The 14,943-nt window shown below is 41.7% G+C and overlaps 1 protein-coding gene across 3 annotated transcripts in view; it reads left to right on the plus strand.

The window, feature by feature from the left end:
- Obi1 (ORC ubiquitin ligase 1) overlaps positions 1-14,648 on the plus strand; it is a 47,973-nt gene extending 33,325 nt beyond the window's left edge. For 2 of the 3 annotated variants that reach the window (XM_005070326.4, XM_040749699.1), the window contains exon 6: positions 11,427-14,328. In XM_005070326.4, the coding sequence (XP_005070383.1) occupies positions 11,427-12,942 (1,516 nt within the window). In that variant the 3' untranslated portion in view covers positions 12,943-14,328. Of the gene's footprint in view, positions 1-11,426; positions 14,329-14,438 lie in introns of those variants that run through there. The other variant, XM_040749748.1, reaches the window with a different exon arrangement.
- The last annotated feature ends 295 nt before the right edge of the window (positions 14,649-14,943 follow it).

The following is a 14,943-nucleotide window of genomic DNA, read 5'->3' on the forward strand; positions in this document are numbered from 1 at the left end:
GACTGACAGAAGGAAGTTGTCCTTTCACTCTCCTAGACTACCACTTGGAGTAAACTAACCAGAAATTTCTTTCTGTACTTATAGGATGTGACAGTTTTAAGATAGCAGGACATCAGAGATTAGCATTTTCTCAAATGAACAGATTTTTAGAAGGGTCTCTAAAGTATGGCAGAAATTGGAAGTTTGAAAGGGAAACAGGAGGTGTGTTAGAGATGACTTTGTTTCTCCAGTCTGAGTCTGTTGTTTGAGTGTCTGTAAACTGGATTATCTCTCTCTGTGCTGGCTCTAGGCTGTGGCTTGGTTCTAATTCTTGAGTCTGCTCCTCTTGAAGGACCCCCCATGCCCGTCCACTCTGCTGCCTGACCCACTGCCGAGCTGGCTGGCTCGGGCTGCCCTTCCCTCTTGACCTCTGCCAGCATCTTTTCTTCTCCAGACTCTGCTCTCACAAACACAGTGATTCATGGTATTTGACCCCAGACTGATTCTGTTCTGCCCTTTGGTGTTCCCAGAAGGAGAATGTGTAGACTGTCAAGGGAAGCATGATGGTCCCCTGGGGCCAGACTGTGACAGCAGCTTGTGCTGCAGCCCTTGGGCTGGGTGCCTGAGGGGCCCTTCTCTGGATAGACAGCTAATTGGTGATAGACAGTTTCTGCAGTTTTCCATTGTCTTGACTTTATTGTCTTGATATGATATTGTAGTTGCTTGCAGTGCATGCACCAAGCAGTGTGGTTGTCAGGGAGGTTATGAATGAATGTTTGAAAACAGGAACAGGGATGATGGCTTCTACTTACCTTGTAGTCCTCCCTCATAGCCCCTGAGCACACACTAGTCCTCAGCAACTCATCTGAGTAATAATTACAGGGCAGCTAGATCACAGCTCTTTATTTGATTTTGACTGTTCCTCATGCAGAGAGAGAAGGGACAGAGAAAGAAGGAAAGAATTTAGCTAAAGTAAAAAAAAAAATACATGTACAAATCCTTGTCTGGGGAGTTTTCAAAATGGCTTATGTCTATCAGTAGTATTTTCCACTACTGAGAGTTTGTTAAGATTACTGTGCTTTGGAGATATGCCTGGTTTTACTCTATAAATGTAAAAAGATATAAAATGGTGTTTTTCCCATGAATGATTAGGATTACCATTAATATCATGCAAACTTCAAGGGCAATCCTTTACTAATTTTTTCCCCAAAAATGAGATTTATCTCACATTAGCATGAATCTGTCTCACTGATAGCATAGAGACAATAGTGCTTGCTCAGGGGTGAGGGGTGAGAAAGGTAATTCAGTAGTTACTAGTAGTAGTCAGTTTCCAAGCAGAGGAGCAGAGACCAAGTCCTTGCCAGTGAAAGGAAAAAAGCTAGCAAAAACCACAGTCTATATTTCCCTTTGTGACCTTAAGTGACCTTGTGTGAGCTCTTACTTTATTAGAGACTTGCCTCCAAAGGGATTAGTGTGGCCCAACACACAGGCCATTTCTATTGAGAATGTCAGGTTCCGGCAGTGTACTCCTTAACCATAAGTGCAGGGTTAACTTAAGAAACACTAAGGAACTTTCTTTAAAATGATACTGCGGCTGTTGTTTTTAAACCCTGTTCTCTACTTGAAAGGTTGCCAAATAGATTTGGCCTTGATTTGTTTTGAGGCACTCCCTGTGTCTCCCAGATGGCCTCAAACCTGGAATCCTTCTGTGTAGCTGGTGTTACAGGCAGAGCCACCATGCCCAGCTTCTACCTTGTTTTTGAAACATTTCTTTGGGAAAGTAAAGGCTGAGGAATTTTCCAGTGCTCTCGTCTCATTCCCCTGTCAGTAAACCTTGATGTGCCCCGAGTGTCACCGTCAGTGTGGAGAGTAGTCATTGTGTTCAGTAGATACTTGTTCTTACTGCTCTGGGTGAGGCCGAGACAAAAGTGTGCTTTCCTCTTCTGTATTCTGTTCTTCAAATAGTGGGTCAAGGCACAGAAACCGTTTGCCTTGGGTTTTTAGAAGGTGTGTTTGTGTCCGCTCAGTATACCTCACTATATGACATTTTTACACAAGTATGATGTGAGTGAGATTGTTATAGACAGTAATTTTTGTTTGGAAATTCTCTAGAAGTTTATGTAAGTAAGTGCCTAATTTTAAAAAGAAAAAGGGTTTTGAGGGAGCTTTTTTTCAGGAATGACTCAGCAACATGTGGCCAGCTGGGAACATGGCTCAGTGGTATAGAATTTCCCTGTCATGTATGAGATGCTCAGTTTCTAAGTCCAAGGGAGTATATAAATAGAATATTTCTACTGCATCCTGCCAAAACATAAACAGTGATGAACTAGACACAGAAAATGTGCAGTCAAAGCATAGGAAGGTAAGGGAGGAGTCCTGAGGCATTTGAGTCTTCTTTCCCACCACCGGATATAATTTGGAGTTTCCTCAGCTCTGCTCTTTATCTCCCCCCCCTCCATTTCGCACCATCTGTGTCCTCATACAAGGCGACCCTCACTAATCTTTTCCCTGCTTCCCATTCCTATCAGACTCGGCTTCTTGATAGGTTCATTGTGCAGGCTACTAACTTACATTATGTCCAATCAACCAAATTCTAGTCAGGAAATTTCCTAATTGATAAATTGCATATACTGAGGTAGAATATAATGAAGAAAAGGAAAGAAAAATACAACAACAAAATACTTTTGCCAGCATGCCTATAACAGCAGCATCTGAAAGAATGGAGCGGGTAGGGGAATCCTTCCTGTCTCTCTCTCCTCCCTCTCCTCTCTCCTCCCTCTCCTCCCTCTCCTCTCTCCTCTCTTCCTTTGGTTTTGGTTTTTGGAGACAGGGTTTCCCTGTTCTCTGTGTAGCCCTGGCTGTTCTGGAACTTGCTCTGTGGATCAAGCTGACCTCAGACTCACAGAGACCCACCTGCCTCTGCCTTCCAAGTGTTGGTATTAAAGGTGCTGATATTAAAGGAATTCTTTTCTTTTTAAAGTAATAAAGTTATTTTATGACTATGATGTTGCTTGCATGTATGTTCGTGCACCGCATTGCATGCAGTACCTTCAGTGGCCAGAAGAGAGAGGGATCTTCTGAGACTAGAGTTACAGGTGTTTGTGAGCCTCCGAATGTGAGTGTTGGAAACCAAACTCTAGTCCTCTTCCAGAGCAGCAAGTGCTCATAGCTTCTGAGTCATCTCTTCAGTGCCTGGGTCATTCTTTATTAGAGTAAATGTGCTTGCTAAATACAAAGTTTTGACAGTGATGTCGACTAGTTTCCTTTAGGTAGTCTTTTACATAGTAGTTCATAAAGTAAGTGTGCAAGTTGTATTAACAATCACTGGGAAAATTAACTCACTTTTGTCTTACAGACTTTAGTTTTGTCAAAAAATTATGTCTTACTATCAGCATAAATGTATATGGACATGAAAATGGTAAAATTAATATTTATACTAGTAATTTATGCAACACAATTTGGGACACTTGACACTTTGAGACGTTAAAGTATTATTTCTTTGTTGAAAACACAAATCCTATAGATGGTTTTGAATGATCCTTGCGTTCTCTTCATTTCTGTGAGTGTACTGGTTAGTTTTTGTTAACTTGACGCAAACTGGGGTCATCTGGAAAGGTGAGAAATCACTGAGAAAATACCTCTACGAGATTTGCCTTTGGTTAATGATTGCTATGGGCGGGCCCAGCCCACTGTGGGTAGTGCTACCCTCGGGTAGTTGCCCTCCATTATATAAGAAAGCAGACTAAACAGACCAGGGTGGACAATCCCTTAAGTAGTGTTCCTCCTTTGTCCTGCTTCCCTTCCTGCCCTGACTTCCCTCAAGTGTTCCAAATTATGCTAAATAAATATTGGTATACTACATATTAGTTTAACCATTTTCTTGTCCATATACATTTATGCTGATAGTAAGATGTAATGTTTTGGGAAAAAATTAAAATCCATAGGGATAATTGTATATTTCCCCCAATGATAACTTAGACAACTTTTCTAATTATTTCATGAACTGCTATGCAGTATAAGCCAAATAAATCCTTTCCATGTTGCTTTTGGTCGTGTTTATTGCAGCAGTGGGAAGAAAAGTAGACAGTGAGCTAACCTCTTTTTGATCCGTTGATAAGTTATCACACTTCATGTCTACATAAACTTCCACCATCCTATTCTCTCGGTTCTAGGTGGTGGCATCCACAGGCTCTAATGTGAACATTTGTTTTTCTCCCCACCTACCATTTCCTTTAGGTGTCTTCATCTCCTTCACCTCCGTAACTGTCCTCATTTCTGTGATGAGTTTCCTTCTACTAAGCTCTTCTGGCATGTCTGGGGTCTCTTGAACAGACAAGCCTTGTGGCATCCTAACAGTCAGCTGTTTCCTTCTTAACCATGTTCTCACTGGATTCTGATTTACTTCTTGCATCAATTCTGCTCAGTACTATGCTGCGCCTTCATTTTTGTTGAGCAGTTCTGTCTTCTGTTTGCTTCTCTGGAATGTCAGATGTGGCATTTCGTGGGGAGGAAGGGAGGCTAATTGTGGTGGTTTTAGTGTCCTCTCTCTATGGGCTGATTGTGGTGGTCTGAATAGGTGTGGCCCCATAGACTCATGTGTTTGAATACTTGGCCCATAAGGAATGACACTATTAGGTGTGGCCTTGTTGAAGGAAACGTGTCACTGTGGAGACAGACTTTAAGGAACAGTTGCTTCTGCTGCAGAACTCTCAGCTCCTTCTCCAGCACCACACCTGCCTAAACACCACAGGAAGACAATGGACAAAACCTGAAGATAAGCCAGCCCCCAGTTAAATGTTTTCCTTTATAAGATTTGCCAGGGTCATGGGGTCTCTTCACAGCAATAGAAACCTTAAGACACAGATTTCAAAATGTTAAAAAAGTAAAACATTATGTATTTGTCCTGTTTATATGGTGTAAGATAGCACTCAGCCTCACAGAAATCTTAATGGGGAAATCCATCAACAATTTACATGCTACTTAAGAACAGGGTTCAATGCTAGCATAATGATCTCTAGTGATAAACAGCCATGATGCACTGCCAGCAATGTAGTGCATGCTGGAATGGTAGAGGGAGTATTAAAATTGGGAAAACAATAGCAAAAAACATTAAAGACTGCAATGGACGCATGCATGGTCACAACCTAAAGAGAGAAGTAACTATCTACAGAGGCGTAGCTGCTGCTTCAGAGCCTCCCTTCTGCCCAGGGTAGTTTGATATCTTGTCTCTTCTTCCTTTCCCATGTGTGCTTGTTGGTTTTTTGTGAGGGTGTATGTATGGTATGAGGGCTTGGCGCTTGCATACCGTGTGCTGCGTGTTTTACAACAACTCTCCTTTCACCACGTGAGTTTCTAAGCTTGAACTCACGTCATCATCAGGTGTTGCGGCAAGTACCTTCACCTGTGGAACCCTCCTGCCAGATAAGGTAGGAAATACTTATCTCTAAACAGATTTGAAAATGAAGGTACAAGGAAAAGTTCTTAACACACCAAGTCTTTAAAGTCTCTGCAAGTTGCCCTAAGGAGGCATGCTTGGGAACAGGTTCTCGTGTAGTTTTGACCTGAAGACACCTTTCTCTTTGCTTTGCCTTCGTGGTTTGAGCTCAGTGCCTCAACATAAACCTGGTAGATGGTTCAACTCCAAAGACGACCAAGGGGAAGGGCACCTTGTTAGGCCAAGATTCCAGATCATAGAAATTTAGGATTCCGCGTGTGCTTATTGTTAAAACTAAACGGTGAGACAGCAGTTTTACCGGAGTTAAAAAGGCATCTCAGAGCCAGGTGGTGGTGGTGCACACCTTTAATCCCAGCACTCGGGAGGCAGAGGCAGGCCGATCTCTTGAGTCGACACCAGCCTGGTCTACAAGAGCTAGTTCCAGGACAACCTCCAAAGCCACAAAGAAACCCTGCCTCGAATCCCCCCCCCCAAAAAAGGCATCTCAGAGCTCTACAAAGACATTTAACAGCACAGTAGAGCCTGCAGAAGAGCGGACATGCTGTTGTCGGTTATAAAGGACTTTTTAAAGTGAGGGTCATCGAGTCCTCTGTCCACTGGCAGGACAAGCTGTGTGCTCTTCTCCAGGTGTTGGCAGTTAGTTGGGCACGGACTTGGGCTCTCTGTTATTTGTCCCCCCTTTCCACAGTCTCATGGATTTTAAAGGGAACATTTTGAAATAGAATTTGATACCTGACTTGGTAGTTAACAGCACTGAAATGTGTCAGATAAGCCAGGGCACAAAATCCAGTCCAGACTCAGAGTGCTTTGTCTTTTTTCTGCTGCCTCAGTTAGCAGGTAAGGAAAACACAGGAAGTCAGAGATTCTGTCTGCTCCGGCAAGCAAGGTGGTGCCTGTTGTGGGCACAGCCTCATGACTGATTCTGCTATACATTTGCAAGGTTTTTCATGAATGCCATGCTCAGGGGTGGCTCAGCAGATAAAGACATCTGTGGCCAAGCATTACAACCTTAGTCTGAGGTACTGGAACCCACATGGAAGGGGAGAACTGACGCCCACGCTTGTGCTGTGGTGGGAGCACATGTACATGCATGCACACAGGGCTACATACATTCACACATGATGATGCACACACAAAGTAAGAAAATGATAAAAGAGAAAGCTTTGAGGAAGAATGCCTTTCTGAAATTGCAAATCCCCCATGCTTATTGTATTTTGTCTTTAATTGGGCTTGAAAATGAGAAATCATGAGTTCCACAACTATAATTACATAGATACTGAATTGTAGTTCATTCTTCAGATACTAGGTTCTAATAAATGTTCTTGTCTCATTTGTTTCCTTTTGGCCTCTTCAGAACACAGTTTGTTCCTCCTTTATAAAAAGCTGTGGAGAAAAAGGGGTCTTATGAACTCTGTTATTAGAAGTGTTCTTACTGTAGTATCATGTATGCTGTGAGATAGTGTCTTCCATATGGAACACGAAAACACACCCTGAAGATCTCAACAATATGGTTGCCTAAACAAGACTTTAAAAAAAAATGGACAGCACTGATTGAAATGCCCACATGGAAGGAGGAATCCTCACAGGACTTGGTCTCTAGAAATATAAGAACTATAAGCAGTTGAAGGCTGCCTGGAGAGGGAGAACAAGCCCCTGTCGATTAGCTAATCCAGAGAGGTCAGCCCTAAACACTCAGGAACACTGAATGATTGCAGGAGGTTGTACTTACACATTTGTGCACGGATAACTGGTGATTAAAGGCTAAGAGGCCATGGATTTGAAGAATCGGGTCCATGGGAGGGACTGGAGGGGAAGAATGATGTAAATACTCACATAGGAAATTCTCAATAAATAATTTTAAAAAGAAGTCTAATTAATAAGACTTTCATTTGTCTGTATTCTAGTTGGGATGGGAACAGGCTTTTGCTTCTGTATCCTTTTCTCTCACCCAGAACATACACTTCAGTTAACATTGGCAGACTCAGAACTCCTGTAAGCATCTCTGGATTCTGTCAAAATGCATTTGCAGTATCAGTTCCCAAGCTGTCCACAGTGTTTCTCTGGCATAATGAAGCCTTTGGCCACCACTGCTACTTTGAAAATCAAAGCTTTTTGGTCTCTAATGGAAGGTTTATAGAAATGCACCATTTTGAAATTTGTTCAGGAAAGGGAAGTGATGTTAAATGAGACTTAGAAATCCCTCTGGTTTGCCTTGGTGTTGCTTCACTTAATGTTGTGCACTCTGGAAATATCTGGAATTAGTAGGAATAAAAGAGTATTAAAACCAAAAGATAAATAAGCCCTTGTGTTCATTGTCTTGTTTTGTGGTAGTATTCCATTATATGTGTCTGCTTAGTTATTTCTTTGTGATAGCGTATCTTTTGCCAAATTTAATAAAAGTGTCTTGGAATCAAAAAACGTTCCTGACCCCTGTGTCAGAAATTCATCTTTTGTTCTGTCTTTTACTCGGGTGAGAAGGAAAGGTCTCTGGATGAGGCTGTAAGAATGTTAAGCCTATAATTAAAAGGCTGTGCTGTCTTACGCCTGCAATAAAAAGGCTAAACGCCATTCCATTGCCTCCCTTGTTGTAAATAAGAAAGGAAATCACATGTATGAAATGTATCTAGTGTAATAATATGATGAGTGTCATACTGTTTACACATAAAGACAGTGGATTTAGCTTGCTCATCCTGTAGTGTTGGCTCTGCCTTAATGAACTTATGTAGCTTAAAGTAGGAGACGGATGCTTATATGAGATGTTTAACAGGGAATTTATTCTAAGAGTCTAGTAGTGAACGTAGACCTAGAGGCCTCCTATCCCCCAGCTCCTCGACTGTAATAGAGAGGCCAGAAGACAAATGTTCCCATGGCTTTGACTATGCATTTCTGTCAGTTTGCCCATTAGCATGAGTAGAACAATTTCCATCACTCAGTATTATGTTTGTGAAGTGTTAAAATGGAACTTTGGAGTTCTGAAGTCATTGACCTTTTAGAAAATAACCAACCTTTTTCAATGAGTTGTGTTTTGCCAGTTCTTTTTTGGGGGAGTGGAGAGCTTCTCGTGACTCCTATTTTTTTTTTTAACTTTCTTTTTACTTATTCTTTGTGTCTTTCAAATCATGCATCCTGATCCCACCCATCTCCCATCCCTTTGCATCCTCCCCTTGCCCATGAAACCCTTCAGAAACTAAAACAAATTTAATAGGAAAGGGGGGGAGACATGGGAAATCCTGTCATTAAGCTACAGTCTGACATAATAAGTCAGGCATTAAACCCCTTTATTCATATGTCTTTACATGTAGGCATTCACCGCAAATAATCCTTGGTCTGGTTCAAGGCCCCTGGTCTTTGTTCTACCATCAGAGCTGGGCCCTCTCAGGGACTCTTCCTGGACATCAACACACACATAACCCTGGTTCTGGGTGTGGGAAGTTGCAGAGTTGATCACCTACCATTCTGTCTTCACCACTAGGATGAGCTCTCCAGCACTGCCCTGGCTAGTTCCCCCTTGCAGCAATGACCAGGGGGTGGGGCCAGTTCTCCTACATTCACATGCCTGTCCTTCTTAATATATATTCAGATGCTGATGTCTGTTAGTTCCCTTGGCACTTCAGCTTTTCTCTCCAAAATAGAATACAAGAAGATATGAGTAGGAATATCACCTACTTCATCTCAGAACCTTTATACTTCTTTAAAACACATAATTGAGGGGGGCTGGGGAGATGGCTCAGTGGGTAAGACCTCTCCTGGGCAAGCATGGGAATCTGAGTGTGGATTCCCAACACACATAACAAGCTTTGCTTGGGCACGTACCACTGCTGTTGGAAGCAGGCACAGGAGGACCGCTGGAGCTTGTGGGCTAGTCTAACCAGAATATGGCATGCTCTAGGTTCAGCGAGAGCTCCTATCTCAGCCTGTAAGGCAGAAAGGGAGAGGACATCCAGTGTTCTTTGACCTCTGCACATGCCCACATACATGTCTATACCACACACACCCACACCCACACAGGAAGCATTCCTTGCCACTAGTCACCACTGACATCCTTTAGTGGCATCTGATGAACTATCTAGTAGCATTATTTGATTTTAAATCATTTGCTCTTTTTTACATGAAGATATCTGTGTTATAAAGTCTGAACTTAAAAATGAATCTCTGAGTAAATGTGAGGCTGTCACTTTTGCTCTTTGCATTAAAAAAACATGCTACATAGTTTTTCCATTTAAAAACATGCAGGCTGATTGTAGCAGAATAGTTTCAAGCAGGAACTCACAAACATGTTTGCAGAATGCACTCCAAAGTCTCTGGCCACCTTTCTAGCGTTCTCTTGCAGCTCTGCAGCTCTGCCATGGACTATATTTAGAAGCCAAAATATTTATGGACTATATTTAGAAGCCAAAATATTTCTTAACAAAGAAAAACTTCTGTCATTGCTTAACCAGACGCTCATAGTAGCAAACTTTGTCCTTAGACGAAGGTTTGCTCCTTTAGTTTTTGTTTTTATTGTGTCTCTTGCTTTTGTCTTGCATTTTAGAAGTTGAAGGCAGTGTGCTCTGGGAGTTGAGTTAATTGCAGTGAGCAGATCAATATTCAGCAATCGGGTCTTTTAAAGCCCTTTCTATCCTGAGATGTGATGATTCTATATTTACCTTTGCTCTTGCTTTTTCTCTGTCAATGGCAAGAGAGCAGAGATCTTGTCAGCACTATGCTGGAGAGAAATTGGGCCAGGGGTTTAGGAGGTGACAGGCATTGGATGGCTGTCTAGAACATGTAATTGACTACAAGGTACAATTTCTCTTGGTTCCTTGTGCTCTTTCATAGGATATAATGTGGATGCATTCCCTTAGTTGCACTTACTTTTGTAACTAGGAAGAAAGGGAAGAAAAAGACAGCATTTTTTAGAAGATACTGTCTCAAATGCCTTCCTGCAAACAGACTCCCTGGAAGTCATTGGGAAGCTGTCTACAGCTCTGAAGAAGTTTAAGGAGTTAAGGACTTTTTCATGGTCTCCTGTAAGAGTTCTCCCCCCCATCAGATAGATTAACTTAGGCATTTAATGTGTTTTTGAGCTGAAATAATCTTCTTCAGTCTGTGTCTCCAGCCCCAGATGTACTCCAGCCTGTGCTTGCTGCTGAAATTGTTTTCCCAATTGAACCCAGTACCCATTCTTGACAGAATGATGGAAAATAGATAGTACCAGGCAAAGAGTGAATTTTTGATGTTCTTTCTAGTTACTCCCAAATATTCCCTTTCAGAAAGTATAAAAATATTTTTATGTGTAGTATACTGGAACCAGAAGCACTGACTTCGTATTTCAAAGTTGGAAGAAATGAGATTGATGTCCTACACAGTTGTAAAATGACGAAAATAAGGAGAACTGAAATGAATTAAAGCCTAGTGTTGAGAAAGGCCAAGAAAAAGCTTCATATCAACAGTGACTGTAATTGAAAGGGCCCAAATAAGTATTTAAAACCTCCCCTCCTGAGACGTCTAGGATTTCTGAATTTCAAATTGACATTTTATGTTTGACAAGGTGACATTGTATAAGAAATGTATTGTAAAACACTGCTGTACGATAGGAAAATGATTGAATGTAAATATTTCAAGATGTGGACCACTGTTCAAATGTTATCATAAATCTTTGCCATTGTTTTAGGGGATAACTCTTCATGCATATGTGAGCTGGATTGATAGCTAGCTCTTGGAAAGGAAGTCATCAGCAGATTTCTGCCTTTGCCTCAAATATTAGTCTGACTTTACCACTAAAATGTCTTATTAGATTTTTTCTGTTATGTGCTTAATATTCACATTATGTAAGTGCTATTACTTTTTAAGACACTATACTAGCACTGCTTTTGTCCTTTTCAGTGTTTTGAAATGTCACTGTTACATGATTGGAACTGTCACTGATACATGGGCTGGGACAGTTTGCGTTTAAGTTTTACAAAGCAAACAGCCTGAGCTATAGCATTAACCATCCGTCTATTCTTTTCAGGTTTGGAAGGTTTACAGTTGCTGCTCTTCAGTCCAAAGTAGAACAGTACGAACGTGAAACCAATCGCCTCAAGAAAGCTCTAGAACGAAGTGATAAATATATAGAGGAACTAGAATCTCAAGTAGCACAACTGAAACATTCAGATGAGTCAAAGGAAGAGATGGACGCCCTTTGCCAGAGGGCGCCCTCTGCGGATGGCAAGGGACCCAAAGGCAGTGATGAGGTTGTGGCATCAAAGAGCCAGGGTGACAGTGCCAGGCTGCAGGCTGGCTCAGCCACCTCTACTTCAGCTTCTCACCTAACAGCACCTAGTGGCAGACAGGAGAGCACCAGCAAGACTGAACCAAACTGCCCCAAGAACAAAGACAGATACCCCAAGCCCACAGAGATGCTGCTGGGTATGCGAGAGACACCAATGGATGCTTACTTGGAAGGAGAGTGGGGCAGCAAGCCAAGTGACTGTGCACCCTACAAAGAGGAAGAGCTCTATGACCTCCCGGCTCCTTGCACTCCTTTGTCCCTGAGCTGCCTTCAGCTCAACACTCCGGAAAGCAGGGAGAGCTCCGTCATCAAAGCAGGGAGTTCCAAAAAGCATGCAAACCACCTCAGAAAACTGGTGTTTGATGATTTTTCTGATTCTTCCAATGCCTGTAATAACAATTCAGAGGATGATATAAGTCGAAGTGAAAATGAAAAGAAGTCAGACCATTTTGCTTCTACAAAGACAGGGTTTTGGGATTGTTGCTCCACAAGCTATGCCCAAAGCCTGGAGTTTGAGAGTAACGAGGGGAACACTATAGCAAACTCTGTTGGTGAAATACCTTCAAAATTGAGTGAGAGGTCAGGATCATGCTTGTCCAAGAGACTAAATTGCATTCGCTCTCTTGAAATGAACCGGACAAGAACATCCAGCGAAGCGTCCATGGATGCTGCTTATCTTGACAAAATCTCCGAGCTGGATTCCATGATGTCGGAATCAGACAACAGCAAGAGCCCTTGTAGTAACGGTTTTAAATCAGGGGAGTTAGAGGGGTCCTCAAAGTCCCCTCGAGGCAGTGAGTTTCTTGAGGAACCTGACAAGTTGGAAGAAGGAACTAAACTGAATCTGTCCAAAAATGCTCTCACTACTGATCAGTTAGAAAGCGGAAGTGAGTGGAAACCCGCTTCCTTTTTCCTCCTCTCTCCATCTGACCAGGAGATGAGTGAAGATTTTTCTCTCCATCCCGCTTCTAACTCAGGAGCCAGTGAAATCAAACCCCAGGGCTGTCTGTTTCAGACAGAGTTTTCCCAGGGTGTTCTGTTAAGCGGTTCCCATGGACTGTTTGAAGATCAGAGGTTTGGGTCCTCTTTATTTAAGATGTCTTCAGAGATGCAGAGCCTTCACAGTCACCTTCAGTCTCCCTGGTCCACCTCCTTTGTGTCTGAAAAGAGGAGTAAGAGTGTGAATCAGTCAGCGAAAAGGAAGATACAGAGCAGCCTTTCCAACGCCAGCCCGTCCAAAGCAACCAAAAGCTGAGTCAACCAGGATCCTTGTGGCTCGTCCTGAAAAGGTTGTGGATGCTTTTCATGTTACTGTAGTCACTTCATGACGGTTCTATACAATCCCGAACTGATAATCTTCAGGAAAGTGTCAAGTCAGAGAATGGGTACCCTGTCTCCAGGGTACTTCGTCTTGAAGAAACTTTGGGCTTTTCATTGATGATCTTTCTTACCAGAGAGGTTAGGGGGGAGGGTTTCATCTGTCTCTGTATTGTTTATTATTTTGTTGTAAATGAATGTTATATGTATCTGAATTGGCTGTCTGTTGTTTTCTCATATCTTATTTAACTGTTAGATATGGTGGCCTGTTAACTGTCTTTAGTTAACTTAGAAAGTTTCTTAGAACTTTCGGTATTGTCTATACCATTTTTTAAAGCTATTCCTAGAGTAGAAATGATTTTGTATGTCCTTTTTTATTTATGTTTAGTGATGGCCTAAGTTTTATGCAAGGCCATGCTGGAGAAATGGCACTCTGACCTTGGAGTATTCACTGACTTTTTCTTAGGTTTTACGTAGTTGTTTACAGCTTGTTTAATTGTGTTCTGTCGTGTGTGTGCGTGCGTGCGTGTGTGTGTGTGTGTGTGTGTGTGTGTGTGTGTGTGTGTGTGTGTGTGTGAGAGAGAGAGAGAGAGAAAGAGAGAGGGAGAGAATGCTTTTGCTAGCATGAAAGAACATTTTGTTTGTATGAAAACACTTTTTCAGGTAGTTTTTATCTGCTCATCTTTGAGAGCATGCGTGCGTGCGTGCATGCTTGTGTGTGTGTGTGTGTGTGTGTGTGTGTGTGTGTGTGTAGTTAGAAATCATTATGTATTGGAAGGCAAGCACGGATCAGTTGGGCTGGGAGGAACTTGAACATCCCAGCTTCGTTTTCCAGGTAGAAGCCTGTTAGGTATTTAGGTGTTTGATCCATTGTGTCACAGAAAGCCTTTTATGTGATAAAGTTCTTGTTTGCATGTTACTGTTAAACTGTGGGAACTGTAAGCATGGGAGCCCTTTTGCTTTTTCTCCATCGGGAGGAAAAAGAAGTTCCTACTGGCTAGTAGATTATCAGATGTGTAGGGCAGTTTTTGTTTTTCTGTTTTGTTTTGTTTTGGTTTGTGTGTGTGTGTGTGTGTGTGTGTGTGTGTGTGTGTAAAGTAACAAATGGGAATGGGAATATGATATGTAAGAGCTAAGCACAACGTTTAGTTTAGCCTTTAAAATTACATTGTTTTAAACATGTTTGTTATACCGTATAGGCTGTAAAATGAGTCTGTATGCTAATAACTTATCTAATGTGCACTGAACATTTTACATGTATTGTCTTACCTTAACACTGCATGATTTTTATGTGAATTGAATAAAGGATGCCATGTGCACTACATGTCTTTGATGTTATCTCAGCTAATGAATTAGCCTCTAAAGACCTCAAATACTATTTTCAATTCATTTTGAAGTATAGCAATTGACTTAGGTGCCTGTGTGTGTTTGCAGAGGCTGGAGCCCAGGACCCTGTGGACACCAGGCCAGTGCTGGACTTCTGAGATGCAGCTTTACCTGCACCTGTTTGTGAAAGGTCTTTGAGCAAAGCCAAGAAAACCCAAAAACAAATAAGAGTTTATAATGTTCCTACATTTTTTAATAAAAAAGTGTCCCATGCCACTAGAATATTATCTGAAATTAAAATTGTGTTTCAGAATAAAATTTTACTAGAATGAAATGTCTGCCCGCACCTGATAGAAACAGGAGAATGGAACCCTTGCAACAGTGACTGGCTGGAAAAGCCTAAAATATGTACTGTCTGCCCTTTTCCTTAAGAATTTGCTGACCCTTGTTATAATAGACTCTGAGGATTCAATGAAACCATAAAAAAATACAACAAATCACTTTTATGATCTGGAGAATCATGTTCTCCACTTTTAGAAGTAACAATAACCAAGGGGGAGAAAAGCTAACAGGGTAGTATTTGTTTTATCATACATATTTTCCAATAATTCAT

Source organism: Mesocricetus auratus, unplaced genomic scaffold (assembly GCF_017639785.1).
Source record: "Mesocricetus auratus isolate SY011 unplaced genomic scaffold, BCM_Maur_2.0 Super-Scaffold_2245, whole genome shotgun sequence".
Lineage (NCBI taxonomy): Eukaryota > Metazoa > Chordata > Mammalia > Rodentia > Cricetidae > Mesocricetus > Mesocricetus auratus.